Source organism: Liolophura sinensis, chromosome 9, assembly GCF_032854445.1.
Source record: "Liolophura sinensis isolate JHLJ2023 chromosome 9, CUHK_Ljap_v2, whole genome shotgun sequence".
In the NCBI taxonomy this organism is placed as follows: domain Eukaryota; kingdom Metazoa; phylum Mollusca; class Polyplacophora; order Chitonida; family Chitonidae; genus Liolophura; species Liolophura sinensis.
This window is the reverse complement of record NC_088303.1, coordinates 5,849,733-5,872,661: the sequence shown is the minus strand read 5'-3', so window position 1 is coordinate 5,872,661 and position 22,929 is coordinate 5,849,733. Positions and strand designations below refer to the sequence as shown.

General features: G+C 43.0%; 1 protein-coding gene across 1 annotated transcript; it reads left to right on the top strand.

The window, feature by feature from the left end:
- The first annotated feature begins 6,859 nt into the window (after positions 1 to 6,859).
- On the top strand, positions 6,860 to 16,634 carry LOC135475423 (exosome complex exonuclease RRP42-like). Its single transcript, XM_064755311.1, has 8 exons — positions 6,860 to 6,920; positions 7,118 to 7,212; positions 7,981 to 8,146; positions 9,437 to 9,507; positions 10,224 to 10,344; positions 13,254 to 13,312; positions 15,788 to 15,884; positions 16,202 to 16,634. The coding sequence occupies exons 2-8, from the start codon at positions 7,154 to 7,156 to the stop codon at positions 16,349 to 16,351; spliced, it is 723 nt and encodes a 240-aa protein (XP_064611381.1). The 5' UTR covers positions 6,860 to 6,920; positions 7,118 to 7,153; the 3' UTR covers positions 16,352 to 16,634.
- Positions 16,635 to 22,929: the final 6,295 nt, after the last annotated feature.

The following is a 22,929-nucleotide window of genomic DNA, read 5'->3' as shown; positions in this document are numbered from 1 at the left end:
GCTAGACCAGCCTGACCTAGACAGGGGTGTAAAGTTGCCGTTTCACGTACCCGCAATATCACAATGACGCTGCAAATTGAGACTGACGCCCCTACTAACCCATTTGCCTGAGTAAACACAATCGTGGCGGGAAAATATGTATATCTCCAAGAGATAAAGTGATTGTATTCAGGCTAGGTTAAGGTCAAGGTTTAGTATAAAATTCATCTGATATACAGCGTACACATATTTAAACTTCCACAAAAACACTCAGATTTCCCTTCGCATGTCATTTCTTCAAACCGGAGCTGTTGTAATAGCTCTTCCTTGGTTTGCTCACAATTAACTTATAATGAGCTGGAACCTGTAATAGGTTGTATATTTCTGTATGGTCTTTTTTTTCTTCTTAATAGTGATGCATGTATGTCATTAATACCATAACTATGGGCCGGAATATATGTCATTATAAAAGACTGTATCATTCATAGACTCCAATTTTTTTATTTATTTATTTTTTCATGAAGTGACACGCAGATGGAGGTGTATACGTTACAGTGTTGCTCTTATTTATATGCCATATTTATATGTACTTTGTTGCTACACTAAATGTGGTATTCTCGCACATCACTCTGTTTGTTTATACATGTATTATTTTACTGTTTTGTCGAGAAATGTGTTACTTTTTATTCTAAACTGCGTCTAGGGCATCATAATGGGTGACAGATATAGTCCAGTAAATAGCTCCTTGTTCTTACCACATACGTACATGTAATTAGACCTATATAGGTTCCCAGGCTCTCTATCTGTGTGGGATGCTTGTGCCTACAGTACATACCCATGTCCCCTACACAGTGAAATGCACACTTACAGTACATTGATCTCCACATGTACGCATACATGTTGACTACCGGTACATACATGTAAGTGTTCGCCTCCACCTCGTAATCTACCATTGAGGCAATACATATACGCCTCCACATGTTTATGTTTTCATCTTGTAGAATTTATATTCATTTTAACTAAACTTTGTTGATTAAACTTGTGTTTGTATACTTTGACACGTTTCTTAACGTTGAGATGTCGTGTCAGTGTGACATTTGTGATGTGTTGTGGTCATCACGTAAAGTTTAAACATTGATAAGATTGTTGGTACCGTAGTCATTCAGCAATATCGTGGTATTATTTATGTTAAGCCATTATGCAAGTCATATATCAAAGAGTAGAGTTTACAACATCTCTATTTAAATGCTGACGTTTGACAAACTGATTGAGATATAAAATGTGCATAAAACATTGTGAGATTTTGATTAAATCAGATTTTACCACAAGGTACACTACCTTTCGTTATAGACAATAACATCGTTTTCTTGTTCTTTGTAGCCAATGAACCACTGGCATACAACCCAAGTCTCGGAACGATACTGACCCACACCTGGAGAGAGTTTTAGAAAGGTGTGAGTTAAGAGAACCCTGACTCGCCTCTCGCGTCAAGCCCATGCATTCAACATTTTAAAACGAGTCGAAGTAGCTTTTAAGTCTGTACAAAAGCCCCGAGCACCGGTTTACAGATCTTTGCGTATATAGGCCTCCATCTCTGTGTATTTATTTATTTGTTTATTTATTTCCCACCATAATGCTGGCCGCCGTCGTATAAGGGAAATATTCTTGAGTACGGCGTAAAACACCAATCAAATAAATTGTTCCTCAAAAATTATTCATTTATATGATGGATTAGAGGATGTCACCTACAAAGACTCCCACCTGTACACAGGCTCCCACCTGCACAAAGGCTTCCATCTGTACACAGGCTCCCACCTGTGCAAAGGCTTCCACCTGTACAGAGGCTTCCACCTCTACACAGGCTCCCACCTGCGCAAAGGTTTCCACCCAAAACAAAGACTCCCATATGCACAAAGGCTTCCACCTGGACAGAGGTGTCCACCTGTACAAAGGCTTCCACCTGTACACAGACTTCCGCCTGTACAAAGGCTCCCACCTGTACAACGGCTCTCACCTACAGGCTCCCAACTGCACAAATGCTTTCACCTGTACAAAGGTTCCACCTGTACAAAGGCCCCACACAGGCTTACTGCTGTCTGTATATATCTACTGTACACAGGCTGCCATCTGTGCCCCAAATGTACACTTTTTCACATATGTACATCAACTGTACACCAACTAGCTGCCTGTAGATCAACTGTACACCGACTAGCTGCTAGTAGATCTACTGTACACAGGCTGCCACCTGTACATCAACTGTACACAGGCTGCACCTGAAGATCAACTGTACACAGACCTGTGTTATCTGTGGATCTACTGTACATGGGCTGCCGCCTGAAGATCAACTGTACAAAGATTAGCTACCTGTTGATCTACTGTACACAGGCTGACTGTCCCCTGTAGGTCAACTGTACGCAGATTAGCTGCCTGTAGCTCTACTGTACACAGGCTCAGTGCCACCTGAAGATCAACTGTACACAGGCTGCCACCTGTACATCAACTGTACACAGACTGCCACCTGGAGATTAACTGTACACAAACTAGCTGCCTGTAGATCTACTGTCCACATGGACAATGTCACCTGTAGATCAACTGTACACAGGCTGCCACCTGTACATCCACTGTACACAGGCTGCCACCTGTACATCAACTGTACACAGGTAGCCACCTGTACATCAACTGTACACAGGCTACCACCTGAAGATCAACTTAAACAGGCTGCCACCTATACATCAACTGTACACAGGCTTCTGCCTGTAGATCTACTGTACACAGGCTCAGCGCCACCTGTACATCAACTGTACACACACTAGCTGCCTGTAGATCTACTGTACACAGGCTGCCACCTGTACATCAACTGTACACAGGTAGTCACCTGTACATCAACTGTACACAGGCTACCACATGAAGATCAACTTAAACAGGCTGCCACCTGTAGATCAACTGTACACAGGCTTCTGCCTGTTGATCTACTGTACACAGGCTCAGCGCCACCTGTACATCAACTGTACACACACTAGCTGCCTGTAGATCTACTGTACACAGGCTCAGTGCCACCTGTACATCAACTGTACACAGACTAGCTGCCTGTAGATCTACTGTACACAGGCTCAGTGCCACCTGGAGATTAACTGTACACAAACTAGCTGCCTGTAGATCTACTGTCCACATGGACAATGTCACCTGTAGGTCAACTGTACACAGGCTGCCACCTGTAGGTCAACTGTACACAGGCTGTCACCTGTACATCCACTGTACACAGGCTGCCACCTGTACATCAACTGTACACAGGTAGTCACCTGTACATCAACTGTACACAGGCTACCACCTGAAGATCAACTTAAACAGGCTGCCACCTGTAGATCAACTGTACACAGGCTTCTGCCTGTAGATCTACTGTACACAGGCTCAGCGCCACCTGTACATCAACTGTACACACACTAGCTGCCTGTAGATCTACTGTACACAGGCTCAGTCCCACCTGTACATCAACTGTACACACACTAGCTGCCTGTAGATCTACTGTACACAGGCTCAGTGCCACCTGAAGATCAACTGTACACAGACTAGCTGCCTGTAGATCTACTGTACACGGGCTCAGTGCCACCTGTAGGTCAACTGTACACCAGTTGCCACCTGTACATCAACTGTACAGAGGTTACCACCTGTACATCAACTGTACAGAGGTTACCACCTGTAGATCTACTGTACACAGGCTCAGTGCCACCTGTACATCAACTGTACACAGGCTGCCAGATGTACATCTAATGTACATAGGCTCAGAGCCACCTGTGGATCAATTTAAACAGGCAGCCACCTGTAGATTAGTAGTACACTGGAACCCACCTGTGCATGAAATGTACACAGGCTCAGTGCCACCTGTAAGTGAACTGTACACAGGCTGCCACCTGTAAGTGAACTGTACACAGGCTGCCAGCTGTGGATTTACTTTACACAGGCTCAGTGCCACCTCTAGATCAACTTAAACAGCCTGCCACGTGTAAATTAACGGTACACTGGAACCCACCTGTGCATGAAATGTACACAGGCAGCCAACTGCACACAATTAAACTCCCATGTGTTTAATTCTTCTGTGGTACATATTCTTTCATCTGTCTATACATGACGATTCACCTGCATACTGTTTCTAACCATTCTAACTTTCATGTATAGGTTGATCTTCACTCATACATGTACATGCATGTTATGATGTAGGCCCATACATGTACATGCATGTTATGATGTAGGCCCATACATGTACATGCATGTTATGATGTAGGCCCATACCTGTTTATACAGGTTATGATGTAGGCCCATACCTGTTTATACATGTTATGATGTAGGCCCATACCTGTTTATAAATGTTACGATGTAGGCCCATACATGTACATACATGTTACGATGTAGGCCCATATGTGTTTATACATGTTACGATGTAGGCCCATACCTGTTTATACATGTTATGATGTAGGCCCATACCTGTTTATGCATGTTACGATGTAGGCCCATACCTGTCTATACGTGTTACGATGTAGGCTCATACCTGTTTATACATGTTATGATGTAGGCCCATACCTGTTTATACATGTTATGGTGTAGGCCTGTATAAACATCACCTAGAAGACATCAGTTAACATAATATTAAGTAAAACTTAACAGATTAACTTTTAGAGTGCAGACAATGGTAGAACAGTATAAAGTAAGCCAGGATGAACTTGTATTCTTTGAGCAAGTCTGTTGCCAATGCAGCAATTTTTTGGCCCATATTTACATGCCCATGTATAAGACAGGTTTTACACACATCGCCTGCAAAAAAATGCATGTCAAGATGTATGTATCTCTCAAATAATTAATGCTGAGATCACAGCAGAGAAATCACAGTTAATGTATCAAGCAATGCAGCCATCATACGTGTAATTACATTTTCCAGATTCTGCGAAAATCTTTTCTTTGGAATAATAATAGAAATAAACGAATTGTTAAATTGAGAGTTTTGTAAAGAAAGAAGCCATTTTTGGTGGCTTATTTTTCCATCAATGTCATGAAACAAAACATTGATATTGTTTGATTTCCTGCTTGCATGATCATCTCAAAAGGAATACAAAATAGCATAGCCAGACAAAATGGAGATAAATATGAAGAAAAACAGCAAAATAAATATGCCTTCAGTTAAAGATTTCAAATTCACCTGTGTTTGTAAAACATATCTCATCATAACATATTGCACTTTGCCCTTGAACAATAAAAAAAATTGTGATATGCCTCCATGTGTAGGTGACGTTAACCCATAATTACTCATTTCTGAGATTTTTCAGATAATTGCACTGATTTACGGGTGGCTGCATAAAGAAGGCTACATTTCACATCACAGCACAAGCAGAACGCATTCAGTTTAATCTCCATTCGATTTACACCCCTATACAGCAATTGTGTAATAGATTATTTACAAATGCAGACACACATTAGCATGTTACAAAAGTGATGCACACCCAAAACTGAAAAAGTGCCAATTTATAGTCCATCTCACCCTGCAACATTGCACTGCAAATTTCTACTGGCATAAATACTGATCTATACTGGAAGGAAATGTTCATCATGTAACTGGAAGAAATACCACGAAGCTCCCACCTTACGGACACGCACTCGCTGGTGACAATTTGTAATCCCTTAACACATCATAGGCTGGTGGGTGTCCTCAGGTAGGCTGGTGGGTACCCTGAGCTAGACTGATGGGTGTCCTCAGGTAGCCTGGTGGGTGTCCTCAGGTAGGCTGGTGGGTACCCTGAGCTAGACTGGCGGGTGTCCTCAGGTTGCCTGATGGGTGTCCTCCGGTTGACTGATGAAACCCCTCAAGTAGCCTGGTGGGTACCCTGAGCTAAACTGACGGGTTTCCTCAGGTTGACTGATGGGTGTCCTCCGGTTGACTGATGAAACCCCTCAAGTAGCCTGGTGGGTACCCTGAGCTAAACTGACGGGTTTCCTCAGGTTGACTGACGGTATCCTCCGGTTGACTGATGGAACCCCTCAAGTAGCCTGGTGGGTACCCTGAGCTAAACTGACGGGTTTCCTCAGGTTGACTGATGGGTGTCCTCCGGTTGACTGATGGAACCCCTCAGGTAGGCTGGTGGGTACCCTGAGCTAAACTAATGGGTGTCCTCAGGTAGGCTGGTGGGTACCCTGAGCTAAACTGATGGGTGCCATCAGGTAGGCTGGTGGGTACCTTGAGCTAGACTGACAGGTTTCCTCAGGTTGACTGATGGGTGTCCTCCGGCTGACTGATGGAACCCCTCAGGTAGCCTGGTGAGTAACCTGAGCTAAACTGACGGGTGTCCTCAGGTTGATTGATGGGTCTCCTCAGGTACATTGGTGGGTGCCCTCAGGTAATTTGTTGGGTGCCCTCAGGTACACTGGTGGGTCCCCTCAAGTACACTGGAAGGTCCGCTCAGTCCTCAGTACAGTGATATAGCCCTAAACATTTCTAGGCATTCAGATTGTCTCCTACTGTTGCTGATAGACATTGTTAAGGTATGATGAAATAGTGACTTTAAATCACATGAAACCAAGAAACTGACAAAACATATAGAAAAATTCTGATAGTGCAAGGAGCAGTTATGTGTATGCAGTTGTACTGGAAAAACTATGCCAAATTTTAATATGACTAAGTTATATGACAAATATAGTTATCTGTAAATATGAAATTATTTGCATTATTCTTCCAAAAAAGAAAAACAATTCATATTCCTGAAACCAAACATCTGTTCTTTGCTCACAGAAAATCATTTCAAATCTTAATTTGTCAGATCATGCCAAGTAAACCAGACCACTGAAAACACTGTCAAAGGGAGGTAACTCTAGACACAAAAGTGCAACAAATAGCTCCCATCTAGCTTTTGACTAGTACAGTAGTGTTGCTGTCCAGTCTGCAACTTTTCCTTTATTTTGTGAGAAAATACCTGAATCACAAATCTCACTCTCTTGGGGCCCGTCTTTGGAGCAGTACAACATACTGCTGAAGTAGCATAGAATGAAGAAATTGATCTCTGGTTAAATGAGCTTGATGTTGTGTTGTAACAATTTTGTAAGGCTGCTGGAGTGGTGATTTCTGTGATGTATTCTACTGTCGATTTTTCCTAACCAGGCTAACACAGACATTTTGGTGGGGGTAAAAGCTGACATGGGTCAGCCCACTGCTGATAGGCCTAATCAGGGCCGGCTGGAATTCTTTGTGGACTGGTGAGTAGTGAGACCAAACCAGATAAAGTTCATGTAATTTTAAATCTCACTGATGGACTGGTGAAATCCATCCGACATGATTTCACCTCACATGAATTTCATGCCAGTGGAAAGCTGTGTTATAATCACACAGACTGGCTTCTAAATAAATGTATTTATTTATTTGATTGGTGTTTTACGCTGTACTCAAGAATATTTCACTTATACAACGGCAACCAGCATTATGGTGGGTGGAAACCGGACAGCGCCCGCTGGAAACCCATGGCCATCTGCAGATTGCGGGCACACCTTCCCACATATGGCTGGAGAGGAAGCCAGCATGACCTGGACTTGAACTCACAGTGACCGCATTGGTGAGAGGCTCCCGGGTTGTGTGCTAACATACTGACCCACGGAGGCCCCAGGCTTCTAAATGAAAATTGATTACACATTTAAATGTGGCATGTGGAAGACTTTCCAAATTTGTGAAAATTCTTTATGTTCAAGCTACCTCGTACTTCACACTTTCCCAAAAATTCAATATATCATAATTTAGTTATTTCTTTAAGCAGTCATTATCACTTTAGTGTGGTATTGGGTCAAGATCAAGTGGTTAAAGCATTTTGCTCTGCGATGGTTAGGTCATGAGGTGGACTTGAGCTCACAGCAACTGCATTGGTGACCAGGTTCTGAGTCATTGTGCTGCACTAGCATGCTGATGACCGCGCTACAAAGGCTCCCTCTGCAGTGCCTGATTCTGATATAAATGAATATCCTTTATTTTAATAGCTCAGCAAATGCCACTCCCGAGTTTGAAGGCCGAGGTGGGGAAGAATTAGCCACAGAAATCAGCAACACGCTAGCACGAGCGTATGACACAGCCACAAGCTTAGACCTGAACTCTTTAGTGATTATTCCAGGGCAGCGGTGTTGGGTCCTGAACGTGGATATCGTGGTATGCCATGCAACTATTACATCTGAGTGTTAAAAATCTTTTGTCGTGAGTAAATTCATGTCATTCTTATGATGGAAGTATGAAACCTGCTCATCATGTACCCAAAGACTTGATTCTTGATTTAATATATTATGTCACCTTCGTATATTTATGAACATTAGCGGACTATTGCTGGTCTTATGGTTAGTGCTTAACTTTCAGTCTCTAGGAACACAAGGTGTGTGTTCAAACCAGCCTTACACAGGGAATTTTCAGATTTTCCCAGTCTCACTGCTTGTGGGACCTTGGTGACAACATGGACAATAAGAAGTTGACGATACTCTTGTGGGCATTGACGTAATCTAATGTTTGTTGAAGACCATGCCTTGCCTTCCTCCAATGTCATGTATGTCACACATTGGAAAAGTTTGGTAGTAACTTACCAAAGGGTGGTGGTTTATCCAGGCACTGCATTTTCTCCAACCCATAAAACTGACTGCCGTCATGAAAGTGGAAAATTCTAGAGTATGGGGTTAAACAACAGTCAAATAGATAAATAAATAAATATGTATTGCCATTGCAATGTATATTTGTTTTGAACTACACTTATCACAAGTAGTATCACATATACATTGCTGTTGTAGATTGATTATTGTTAGTTTAAACCACGTCTAGACAACCCAACATCACTCAACTTTTGGTGACCCAACAAGAGACAAGTTGAAGTTGAGTGAACAAGTTGAGCCATGTTCAGTAGTTTGGACAGGTTCTTCAACTCTGTTAAACAACATTAAACACCATCCAACTTTGTTAAATTGGAAATGTGCACGTGTATTTGTTGTCAACAAGTTGAGTCAGGTTGAGTGAGTGTAGCCAATCAGCGGGCATGTAGAAATAACGTGACCGTCTTAAGGCAATTGACCTGGGCAAAATGGCAGTGCCAAAGGTGAAAGAGAGAGGAGACAGTTTCATTGATACAGGAGTATGGCTATGGTAATAAGCACAAACGATAAACCAATGACACAATTCTTCCAGGTGCAGGTCATTGTGTCTCTCATTGTGCATTGGAGAGAAAGGTGGAAATTTCCCTCCAATTTATCGAAAGTTTGGAACACAGCTCGACATTGATCAACATACAACACCAGTGTTGGACAGTGTTGACCTATTTGATTTGTAGTATACATAGGACACCCAACTTACCTCAACAGCATTGAACTTGCTGATGAGTGGACAAAAGTTGAAGGATATTAGATAGTCTGGACGGGGCTTAAGATTGTTACTGTACATGTTTTGTGTTTCTGTTTGTGATAGTTACTGGAATGTGGTGGGAATCTCTTTGACGCAGTTTCAATAGCCGTAAAAGCTGCCTTATATAACACTAAGTAAGTAAAGGATACCGCATACTCCATCATTTAAAGAGAAGGAAAGCTAAAAAATCAAATTAAGCTCATCAGATGGACTAAACAATGTGTAAAAATATATCATTGTTTTATTTTTCAGTTTTTTTTTTGTAATTTGCATTAAATTTTTGAATTATATGGTGGGCTTTTTGAACCATATAGGTGGTGTTTATCACATCATCAGAAGTGTTTCTGCTAGCAACCTGCGGATGGTCGTGGGTTTCCCCCCGGCTCTGCCCGGTTTCCATCCACCATAATGCTAGCCGCCGTCTTATAAGTGAAATACTCTTGAGTATGGCATAAAACACCAGACAAATAAATAAATAAATAATCAGAAGTGTTTTGTCTATAAACACACCTTTTAATGTTTGAATAGTTATTACCCATGAATAAAAGATTACTTTGATGTTCTTCAGAATTCACCTGTAGATGAATATAATGCAAATACAGTGATGTGAAATACTGAAGAGTGTGTGTACTTACCACTGGCAGTATGGTCCATAAAGCCTACCATTTGAATATTTGACCTCCATTAATTCAGTTAAAACAGAAAGTGTAAGAAAATGAGCACATGTATTTTGAGGGTCAGTTTTGAATGGCCTATCTGCTGATCCAGCTTCATTTTTGTGCTGTCCTTTCCTGTATTTTTAAATTATGAAAACACTTTTCTTTTGTAATTCAAAAAACATCACTTTCAGAATCCCTAATGTGACTGTATCTGAGGAAGAAGGGCACACAGAGCTGGAGATCTCTGATGATCCATACGATGTCAAACGTCTGAATGTTGTCTCCTCCCCTGTTCTCATCACACTCAGTAAGGTAAGGTGTCCAGTGTTGTCTCCTCCCCTGTCCTCATCACACTCAGTAAGGCAAGGTGCCCAGTGTTATCTCCTCCCCTATTCTCATCACACTCAGTAAAGTAAGGTGTCCAGTGTTGTCTTCTGTCCTGTTCTCATCACACTCAGTAAGGTAAGGTGCCCAGTGTTGTCTCCTCCCCTGTCCTCATCACACTCAGTAAGGCAAGGTGCCCAGTGTTATCTCCTCCCCTATTCTCATCACATTCAGTAAAGTAAGGTGTCCAGTGTTGTCTTCTGTCCTGTTCTCATCACACTCAGTACGGCAAGGTGCCCAGTGTTGTCTACTCTCCTGTTCTCGTCACACTCAGTAAGGTAAGGTGCCCAGTGTCGTCTCCTCTCTGTTCTCATCACACTCAGTAAGGTAAGGTGCCCAGTGTTGTCTTCTGTCCTGTTTTCATCACATTCAGTAAGGTAAGGTGCCCAGTGTCGTCTCCTCCCCTGCCCTCATCACACACAGTAAGGTAAGGTGCACAGTGGCGCCTCCTCCCTTGCCCTCATCACACACAGTAAGGTAAGGTGCCAAGTGTCGCCTCCTCCCTTGCCCTCATCACACACAGTAAGGTAGGGTGCCCAGTGTCGTCTCCTCCCTTGCCCTCATCACACAGTAAGGTAAGGTGCCGAGTGTCGTCTCCTCCCTTGCCCTCATCACACACAGTAAGGTAAGGTGCCCAGTGTCGCCTCCTCCCTTGCCCTCATCACACACAGTAAGGTAGGGTGTCCAGTGTTGTCTCCTCCCCTGTCCTCATCACACTCAGTAAGGCAAGGTGCCCAGTGTTATCTCCTCCCCTATTCTCATCACACTCAGTAAAGTAAGGTGTCCAGTGTTGTCTTCTGTCCTGTTCTCATCACACTCAGTAAGGTAAGGTGCCCAGTGTTGTCTCCTCCCCTGTCCTCATCACACTCAGTAAGGCAAGGTGCCCAGTGTTATCTCCTCCCCTATTCTCATCACATTCAGTAAAGTAAGGTGTCCAGTGTTGTCTTCTGTCCTGTTCTCATCACACTCAGTACGGCAAGGTGCCCAGTGTTGTCTACTCTCCTGTTCTCGTCACACTCAGTAAGGTAAGGTACCCAGTGTCGTCTCCTCTCTGTTCTCATCACACTCAGTAAGGTAAGGTGCCCAGTGTTGTCTTCTGTCCTGTTTTCATCACATTCAGTAAGGTAAGGTGCCCAGTGTCGTCTCCTCCCCTGCCCTCATCACACACAGTAAGGTAAGGTGCACAGTGGCGCCTCCTCCCTTGCCCTCATCACACACAGTAAGGTAAGGTGCCAAGTGTCGCCTCCTCCCTTGCCCTCATCACACACAGTAAGGTAGGGTGCCCAGTGTCGTCTCCTCCCTTGCCCTCATCACACAGTAAGGTAAGGTGCCGAGTGTCGTCTCCTCCCTTGCCCTCATCACACACAGTAAGGTAAGGTGCCCAGTGTCGCCTCCTCCCTTGCCCTCATCACACACAGTAAGGTAGGGTGCCCAGTGTCGTCTCCTCCCTTGCCCTCATCACACACAGTAAGGTAAGGTGCCAAGTGTCGTCTCCTCCCTTGCCCTCATCACACACAGTAAGGTAAGGTGCCCAGTGTCGCCTCCTCCCTTGCCCTCATCACACACAGTAAGGTAAGGTGCCCAGTGTCGCCTCCTCCCTTGCCCTCATCACACACAGTAAGGTAAGGTGCCCAGTGTCGTCTCCTCCCTTGCCCTCATCACACACAGTAAGGTAAGGTGCCCAGTGTCGTCTCCTCCCTTGCCCTCATCACACACAGTAAGGTGAGGTGCCCAGTGTCGCCTCCTCCCTTGCCCTCATCACACACAGTAAGGTAAGGTGCCCAGTGTCGTCTCCTCCCCTGCCCTCATCACACACAGTAAGGTAAGGTGCCCAGTGTCATCTCCTCCCTTGCCCTCATCACACACAGTAAGGTAAGGTGCCCAGTGTCATCTCCTCCCTTGCCCTCATCACACACAGTAAGGTAAGGTGCCCAGTGTTCTCCTGCAAAATGCAGTGCAATCATCTCGCCTCAAGTAAGTTATCCCTAATTGGCTAGGAGCAACCAGCTGTGGAAAGCGCCTCAGAGCTATGTTTAAGCTTGCCTTTACTAGCTGCTGATTGATTGGTTTTTTTTTCTCATTTTCTCATGACCTTTTCCTTCAAATCACAGATGTTACATGTGAAGATAATGTGCTTCACTCTTTGTAAACTTGAGATAGAGCAGAAGTAGGTTAATAAAAAAGGACAACATTGATCTGAAGTTTACTTTACACAAACATTCATAGTAAATGTTTGTTACATACAATGCAAAATTTCAGTTTTGGAATACTATATGTATGTGGATTAACTTTTATGCAATTGTTGTTGCAGGTATGTTCTATTTTAAGCGGAGCAAATTGGCATTAGACCATAATCTTTCATTCATATTTTAAACAGAGGTCACAAGGTATTGCAAACAAGCATAGCCAAACTTCAAGACATGGCGTAAAGTATAAACTGTGATGCATATTCATGTAATCAAGTTAAAAACTTAAATCTTCTCACGGCCCAAAGCTCAATGAATTTAAATGGACAGTTATATTTGTTCTCATGTTGAAGTACTTCAAAGAATGAATTACAAAGATGATGTTAACTAGTAAACCTGTAAAGTTTTAACCCTTGTGTGTAATTTTGTTGATAAATTTGCTAAACCTTTGTTCTGACTGTGGTTTATATAAACCATTATCTTTGGTTCAAATCCAGCCCTTGCTGATTTGACTGCAGAGTCAGGTGGTTTGTTTGCTACTTAGTACCCCTAAATTCTTCAGAACATTGTCATATAAATTCAGCTGTAAATGCATTTGAATTAGTAAATGTTTTGTTGAACGTTTAACTGATATTTATTTTCTTTCTTCAGATTGGGAACTGCCATTTGGTAGATGCCAGTCAGAAGGAAGAGTCGTGCTGTCTGGCCAGGTATGTGATGGAATCAATAAGTACATAGGATTGAATTGGAGTTCATCACTGCACTGAGAAAGTTCTCACTGTGATAGCAGCAATCAATGTTTTGGTTGGAGGTAGCATGCAGTGGTATGCATGTGTTACTTGACAGTTCACTACATTCACTAGAAAAGAAGGAGAACACCTTAAAATCAAGACAGAGGTCATGTCATTCAGATCCAATAATGGTTTTTGTGCTTTTTTTTTTGCAGTTGCAAAAACAGACATCTATGGTGGATGTAAAAATAGCTGTTATATTTCCATGTTAACAGATATAGGTGTGGTACTACATGTACATTCATGTTCAGTGTAGAAACTGCAGATATAGGTGTTGTACTACATGTACATTCATGTTCAGTGTAGAATCTTCAGATATAGGTGTTGTACTACATGTACATTCATGTTCAGTGTAGAATCTTCAGATATAGGTGTGGTACTACATGTACATTCATGTTCAGTGTGGAAACTGCAGATACAGGTGTTGTACTACATGTACATTCATGTTCAGTGTAGAAACTGCAGATATAGGTGTTGTACTACATGTACATTCATGTTCAGTGTAGAAACTGCAGATATAGGTGTGGTACTACATGTATGTTCATGTTCAGTGTAGAAACTGCAGATATAGGTGTGGTACTACATGTGCATTCATGTTCAGTGTAGACGCTGTAGATACGGGTGTTGTACTACATGTACGTTAATGTTCAGTGTAGATATAAAACGAGAGGATGTTAAGCAGCTAGGAAGAATTGGCGATGTGCTTCAGCTGCTTCACAATGGTCCTAAAAGCAGAGCCGTAGTCTTATGATTCATTTTAGTCAATGTCACAAGAATATATAAAAAAGTCTTGAAATGAGATTTGGAATCTTACTTAGATTCTGCATATTTCTAGCCTTTTATTTATTTATTTATTTGATTGGTGTCTTACACTGTACTCAAGAATATTTCATTTAAGTAGGGCGTAGATTGACTTGCGATCATAAACAGCTGGGTACAACTCAACACAGTCAACCTAAGCGCAACACTTATGTCGAAAAGTTTGACAAAACCTTATGATCATGAGCACTGGCTGTGTCTGATCAGATTCAGACTACGACTGGTGGCAACTGTGAGCAGACACTTATAGCAACATGATAGTCATGTGACCTATTCATGATGGTGGGACCCTTGTACATGATGCGTGGATGTATTTGATATAATGTCTAATGTACCTTTGTCTTTTCTTTTGAAATTTAAGATTGTTGGAAAAATTTCCTTGTCCTTTTATTCCTACTTTTCACTTGATACCCCCATTTAATGAAAGGATAGACAAATTTAATAATTTGTTCTAATTATAGCCTTCTCCCTCCTTACACAACCCATGTGCATCATATGCTTTGTCTGTGCCTAGCAAGAGGTGTTGTACAATCACGGGCTGCCTCCACAAATGGATGAGCTTATTTTTCGCCTCATGGGTCCACTCAGTGGCCGCCATTATTCATAGTGGAACTCATGCATGCACTGGGAGCAACTGTGACCATGGGCGCAAGGACGCGTAGATTGATTGAACTGGGTACAAGTGGATGCTTTGAATTACAGAAAAGTAGAACATGTTCAACTCCGAGCAGCCACGGAGTCAGCAGTTGTCAGTGACCGCAAGCCCACGTAGATCAGGTCAAACCAGCATCCGGTTGTATGGTGCTCGCTGCTTCCAGTTGCCAAAAACCCAGTTGCTGCCAAACGCAAGGTCAATATACGCCCGGCTTTACGACAGCTGATTCAGTCTGGTGCTAAAAATTATGTCTCCTCCCTGATATACCTGTAGGTGGTAAATGAGTTGTTGTGCCTAAATGTGAGTAAATATCTCTTTCCAAGTAATCTAAAGTGCCGTTACTATAGAGGCACACAGACCCAGTGACCAGTAAAATATAGGCTATTGCTCAAGTCTCCACTCATGGACCAGACTACTTTTGTATACACGTATGAAAGGTTTTATGAAAAGCTTGGGTTTTATTCTCTTAATACATGGTATATGATGTGTCCTAAGATATGCAAGTGCAATAAAGCTTCTCAGCTTACTCCTTGGGACATAAAATGGGTTTAAACTACAGTTTTCATAAATCCCCAGCCATCAGTCTGGAAAGTAAGTAGTCTGCCGTCGTTATGTCATTGGTGATAGTCAAAACAGCTTTGTAGTTGACGGAGCTCGAATCGGGGGTGCTAATTAAGCTGATCCCTCATTCCCCGTATCTTCCTTGATGACGTCATTTCCGATCATTGATGGAAAATATGCATAAAATAGAGCGGTTGTTTAGAAATATAAAAAATGTCTCAAAATGAATTGAATTTTCCCCCTACTTTTTGGGGGCATATTTTTCTTCATTTTCCTTAAAACCATACTTTTAGTAATCATAATTAAAGAGTAAATTAACATGTTAACATTGAAAGAAACTGTCATGACTTGTTTTGCAGAGTTATAATGGGAATAACAGACAAAGGTACAGTGACAGCCCTAAAGAAGGAAGGATCAGGAAGCCTACACCCTGATAGTGTCTTGGATATGATGGAGGTATATGTAGGATATTACTTCTACTTTCACAGAACTTTATAAACCACTTTTTCTAACTTTTCTTATGATGTTGCATGTACACTTTTCCACACATGCGAAGTGTTATTAACGACTGTAGTCAAAACGTTTACGTACTATAACCTCAGACCTTATTAACTTTGAAGTGAAGGTAAACAACACACCAAACCAATGCTGTCATCAATTTTATTTTGTTTGGAATTTTAAGTTGTGACACACATTTAACATAAAACGCTGGTATGAGTTTCCATTCTCTTTATAAACCCTTTGTACCTTTTATCACTTTTATATGTTCACAGTCTGGAAAGCGGGTTGGACAGGCATTAAACAAGAGATTATTGGAAGTTTTGAAAGACGAAGAGAATCTAGGCAGCAAGAAACACCCGACATTTGTCAGCATAGGACTAGACATTTTATGTAAGGAGACTTGGAAAACAATTGCCCTATGATGATGGGCCAGTGAAATGCCATGAATTCGTGTGTTGGCCCGTCATGGACATGCTTGTTGGAGGGGATGAAAATGCCAGACTAACAGCAAGACAAGATGCAGGGATCATTTGACATGCCAATAGCAATCAGAATTTAAAGGCAGTGATTCCATGCCCCCGCTAATGAATGAGAATGTAAGGGTAGTTCTAACAGTTCAATTTACTCCAAAAGCAGTTATAAACTTCTTTGTCTAATGACTAAATACTGCTAATCATTCATTCATTCATTCTTCAGACAATTTGCCCCATATTAGTCATGTCGAAGACATGTACAATAAAATGGACTTTGTGACTTGATTGTAGTTGTCATTTTATTTTATTGATTGTTGTTGAATGTCATAATCAAGAATTTTCACTTGTATGACGGCAGTCTGTTTGATAGGTGATGAAAACCAGGTAAACCACCCACCTTTGGCATGTTCAAACTTTTCCACAATTAAAGTGCATTTGTATGTCATGTTGATGGAAGACTTCAGATGATCTTATACAATCTTTAGACATGGCCACACAAGCATCGTTGACAGCTTATTGTCACACCAACAGACCTGAGCAAATGTACAGATTCCCTGCAGAGCTCCTGATCTTGCCGAAACCAATTTGCCCCTGTCCAAGGATATCACCGTTTTGAAATGCAGCTACTTCTACCCGAAACAATTACTCTGGACAGTTCTCCCATCCTCAACCTGGCTGAGCTACCCTCACAGGTTTGGTCGTTCATTGCTGAGCAGATTGGTCAATAAGTTGGAAGGCTTGTATTCAGGCTTTCGCTAGTAAAGCTGTAACCTTAAACTGTGAGGTATTTGGTACCTACTTGTAGCATGATTTACTCCGGCACCGTCCCTGTTCAACATGATCGTGAGAATCAACCAGGAACTCTTGCCTAAGGCATTGTCGATTGGGTCCAGTGATTCTGTAAGACGGATCGAAAGCTGGAGACCACGTGATCTTATTAAAAAGCAGCGTGAGTGAAGAAAACGGTCCTCCCAACGTTATTGCATAAGAAAATGCATATTTTTGAATCGCTGTCAGCGATCTTGTATCCCTTGGATATGTATAATTTCCAGCTTTCCAGATATTCTGAGTATTCTTCTGCAGAATTTTCGTGATGTTATTTAGTACATCTACGCCTTACTGGTCGCTAGCGAAGTGGCAAAAAGTGACCTTTCCCACAATGCTGTGACATTGGGCGACCATTTTGTTTGACGCGAAAGGGTGGTCATGTCACCTCCAACTTCCGACCCCACTAAGGAAAATTGCATGCTGCAATCCTCATGCAGCTAAAAGTCACAAGATTTTCTGGTACTTGTACTTGGTAAAGGCATTATATTATTCCGGTTTCTTTCATCCATAATCAGAATCCCTATGTGTCATGAAAAGTTCTCTGTGTGAGTGCTTGGGGTGTCAAGTAATACTTAACAATTTAGAGTGCATGTAATGTGCCACCTTGTTGCAGGAGGGATTTCCACTGCTCTTTTATCTAGTGCTGCTTCACGGAGACGACTTACCGAAGGCAAGTAAGGCGCCCTGCCCGAGCCATTATACGGATACGGGTCAACCAGTTGTTGCACTATACCCTTCATGCTGAACGCCGAGGGAGGAAGTTACAACTTCCTCTTTTAAAGTCTTAGGTGGACACAGACCCCCATTACAACTTCCGTTTTTCGGTAGGACGATTGTAGTTCTGTGAATTTTAGGGTATAAAGTCTTTTTTTGCTCCCAGGCGTCCATTTTTGGTGCACAGGTGCATGCTTGGTATTAAAATGCTGGAAAACTGTCTAAACTTTGAGGAGGTATGAGCTTTATTGATGAAAGTTTGAAACTCTGGGCGAGAGGACACAAGGTGTGAGGTAGTGATGAGGCTGCGAGTGACGTCCCCTTGGCGTTGCTAGGCACGCCTCCCAGCTGCCGGCATGGAAAGGTCCATGATTTTGACGGTCAACCTATGTCAAGATTTTTATGGCTTCTTTCTCACAGGCTGGGCCAGGTATGCACCAAAGCTTATTGGCCACGGAATGTTTGGGACTGAGCTACAGTGCTAGACGTTAACATTGTCGCTTATGGAAAAGTAATGGGGGTCCGAGGCCTGTACTGACGAAGTCACCAAAATGTGAAAAATGTCACTATGCGCTTAGATTTCGCAGCAGCCTGATAATTTTTGGTGGGTATGTGTGATGTGTTTTGCATTGATTGAGCCGTTTTATAGCTTCTTGGGGCTATTTATTTTTTGAAAATATCCATTTTGATGAAAAATCGGTAAAATGCTGTTCAGTGTAGGGTAACATGTGTATAGGCATCCTGAAATGAACAACATGCAACGTTCTAGTATTCCTACGCTTGAAAATGGAGACGTTCAGAGCAGAAATTGCTGCAAAAATTGAAAGTTTCAGTGTTTATAACGAAAAACGGAGCCTGTCGAGTGTGGACTGGACCATTGACGAGAGATGGTCGATATGGCCTTGCCTCCTACAAAGACCCCGTCACACATCGATGAAGAAGAAATACATCAGTAGACTTGTTTATATGGCCAGACAGGGGCTGTCACATTTAGATCCCAAGCTTGATTGTGCCACAACACACGCTGTGTAAATGTGGACCACACAAACTTGGAACCGCATTGTGTTAACAATAACAGGCAGCGCTGCTGCAACGTAGGGCGCTGTCTCGGCCATGGGCAGTATGCAAGGTGCATGCTGCATTTAAGACTGAGCAGGTTGGTTTCCCCTCATTAAAATAATAAATAACAGATGTGTTTCAGATTTTGCTCAATTTCTGTCATCATTTTTTAATTTCTTTCACAAGCGACAACAGCAGTGACAAATTTTATACAAAACTGGCGGTTACAAATATCTAGCGTATGTGTGATCTGTTGGGGTGTTGTCCAGTTGTCCCTTGGCATAGTCAGTTTTCTCTTCTGGATTTGAAAGCCTGTACTCAATGTGCTCTCGGAGTTTCTGGCTGTATTGCGGAGTGATCTCCCCTTAACTGTCTGTCGCTTCTTATAAACCTTGTGGTACTGGTTCACCCTTTCAATCTGTTGTACTGTTTTCTCGCTCCTAGGTGAAATACTGGCGCCGACAGCTTGGAGTTTGGGCAGCCGTGGACTTGTCCTGGCCATTGTTAAGTCTGTGGATTGTGGACGCCGCCCTTCCCTCCATATTTCTGCTGTAGTTTACATTCTTGGGCAAGGAGACGCTGAGTGATCTGTTGACAGCTTCGCACTTTTGAGTGCTGGTGTTCATCCGGAGACTGGTGACGGCTGTCTCGCTCAACCTCATGTGCAGTACTTCGGTCAATAGTTTCCTGTCGTTGTCATCCATGTTGAAAGGGCAGAGTTTACTGGCGGATAAAAACAGGGATCTCTCCCACCAGCTGCTGGTTTCCCCTCCGGAGCAAACCACACTGTTCCTGCGGCATTTGGAACAGTCCCCACCGTAACACCTGACCGTTGCATCCACAACCCTGGGTAGGTAAGCTTTTATTTTCCTTATGTCACCAATGTGCTCAGACATAAGTTGAGAAAATATCAAGCTACACCTGGCCTTAACATCCTGACTCAACACCTTCTGTGCTTTCTTCCTGGCTTCCCTCGTTCGGCCCTGTCCTTCAAACATGGCATCGCTGAACTTAGCCTGGTTACATTTCTTGAACTGGGATCTACCAAGGTGCGTGGGGTCTGCTAACCGTTCGACCTCCCACAGTGGCTCGACCAGTCGGATGCCGTCCTCCACTCCCTTGGCTGACCTGGAGTCGCCGTCCGTGGTTACGTGCTTGGCTAAAACACCTTGCCTCGCCAATCCCTCGCCAATCTCGTTCCCCATATTATACTCGGACCAGGGGGCATGTGGGTTTGTGTTCGCTGTGCACTCCTCGTGTCCTCCAGGGCACTTTACTTGGAAGCCTTTTCCTCTCAGCCAGGACCCAGTCCAACACAATTTATTCTTCAGTGCTGCGGAGACAATGTATTGCTTGTCTGTTGATGTCTCCACTGCCAGGGAAATGGCTTGTGAAGCATTCTGGCCCGGTTTCTTGGGACTGGTTATGGTAATGCTGTTGTAGCGAGTGTCTGTGGCCAGATCTATTGTGCTGTCATCCTCTCCTCTTTGCCTTTTGTATGCCTTTACCTCTTCCACCTTATTTGCCATATCCTCTCTGTTCAGCTTTGCGATTGCAGATGCGACATGGTTTGCAGTGCGATGCATGTTCCTACGAGTGGCAGGCGGCACGTCCATCGCTGCAAATAGGAGTCTGGCTCGGGTGTTCCCCATTGGTGTGTCCTGGAGGCCTACTTGAAGAGCTCGGTTCACCGCTGCAGCTTTTTGGCCAGGTCTGTTGCATTCTACCTCTTTGTAGAATTTGTGGAAGCCAGATACATAGTCACAGTCACAGCACTTAAAACTGAACGCCCAGGCTAAACCCCACTTTTTCTCTGCAGCTATCTCTAACCTGGGCAGTGGACAGTGGTCCTTGGTCTCACTGTGCTCAAGCATAACTTTGTTCCATATACACACCATTTTCTGTATGTCTATGAGTCGCATTCCTTCAGCAGCCCATTCCCGCTCATGGGTATCTCTGTCTGATCCAGCCGTGGAATCTACCTTGCACCGTCTTGGCCGCTGTATTCTCTTTGTGTCAGGCTGGTGTGTTCTTACAGCCTCCTGATTGGGCTGGAAATCTGTGTCCATCAAGGAACACCCAGGCAGAGGATTCAGCATGTCTGTAACTGCTGACAGGTTATTTGAGCGATCCTGGGCCTTTCCAGCTTGAAATCTAGACTGTTTCCTCTTTCTGTCTCCCTTCATGGTGTTTTGGGGTAGATTGTTTGCCTTGTTAACTGTCAGACTGACCAATATAGGTGTACTTGGTGGCTGCCTGATTGGAAATGTTAAATTCATATTTTTCCTCTCTGTTTATATGTTGTAGATGCCAATGTGACACCCTTTGATGTGACTGTGTAGAGTAATAACCTGCTGTGAGACAACAGCAATGGTGCAGGGAGGTTTTTGCATGGTGAGGTGGTCAGCCAATCAGCAGTCATGGGGGAGGAGGGCAGGGGGGGGGGGGATGCCTGGCTGGGTGGTCTTTTAAAGGGTTTCATCATGCTATTCAGTGGGGAACTGGGATACTAGTCTTTTCTTAAGTCCTGTCCACTAAAAAAGTGCCTGTGAGTAGGTCTTCATCACCTTGAGGCATTATTCTTGCTTTGATTTTGGTCACAAATGATTGTTCCGAAATCGTGACAATCCGCTTTGATACCCCCTACCACACTGTCAGTCAATTTTTTTCACATAGTTGCTGAAGTAAATGTCTTATATTTTGACATTTAATTGTCAGATAAATTGCCTATATTTTGATGTATGCTTTGACACTTTTGGTTTGTAACTTTCATATTTAAAGCTGCTCTGAGTAGAAAAGTCTTCTTAAAAATGTATATTTCTCTAAATGGTTGCTTTTGAAAAGTCTAAAGTGCTCTGTCAATGTGATTTTTTTAACTTTTCTTGCAGATAAACATCTTGTCTTTCCAAAACAGTTGACCTGATGGAGATATCTTGAACGGTATATGCACTGCAAAGCTTCAAAGTTTACCCTTCAGAGTTTTTTCACCCTGAAAAAAAGACACATGTCCAAGATGGGGGTACCCCAACTTGAATTCATTCAACTCCAAAGTTTCTGCATGTATCAAGCCCTAATTTTGCCTGTGAGGTTCAGAAGTGTCAGGAATTGTGTGGTGCAAAAATTATTGATTTTGAAAAAAGGTGGCTGGTGTGATAGGACACAGACCCCCATTACAACTTCCGTTTTTCGGTAGGGACGATTGTAGTTCTGTGAATTTTAGGGTATAAAGTCTTTTTTTGCTCCCAGGCGTCCATTTTTGGTGCACAGGTGCATGCTTGGTATTAAAATGCTGGAAACTGTCTAAACTTTGAGGAGGTATGAGCTTTATTGATGAAAGTTTGAAACTCTGGGCGAGAGGACACAAGGTGTGAGGTAGTGATGAGGCTGCGAGTGACGTCCCCTTGGCGTTGCTAGGCACGCCTCCCAGCTGCCTGCATGGAAAGGTCCAGATTTTGACGGTCAACCTATGTCAAGATTTTTATGGCTTCTTTCTCACAGGCTGGGCCAGGTATGCACCAAAGCTTATTGGCCACGGAATGTTTGGGACTGAGCTACAGTGCTAGACGTTAACATTGTCGCTTATGGAAAAGTAATGGGGGTCCGAGGCCAGGTGTCACTCGACCCAGGATTGACACTGGATCTACCGCTCCCTAAGCGAAGCTCTACCAACTGTGCTATCGGGGCCGGTAGTTCTCCGTGTGAAATACAAATCAAATAACTTTCAAGTGAACATAAAGTCTGCCACTATCAATACCAGTACATAGAAAAAAATATATTAGAAAGAAAAATGTGTAAAACATTCTAGAAAAGTTTCAGAAAGCCGAGAAGATTAAGTTCAGCACTTGGGACATTGCACTGACTGGCAATTCACTGCAAGTAGCCATGCGCTGATGAACTCAGCTAAGCGTTAGTGCTGAAAGCGTTAC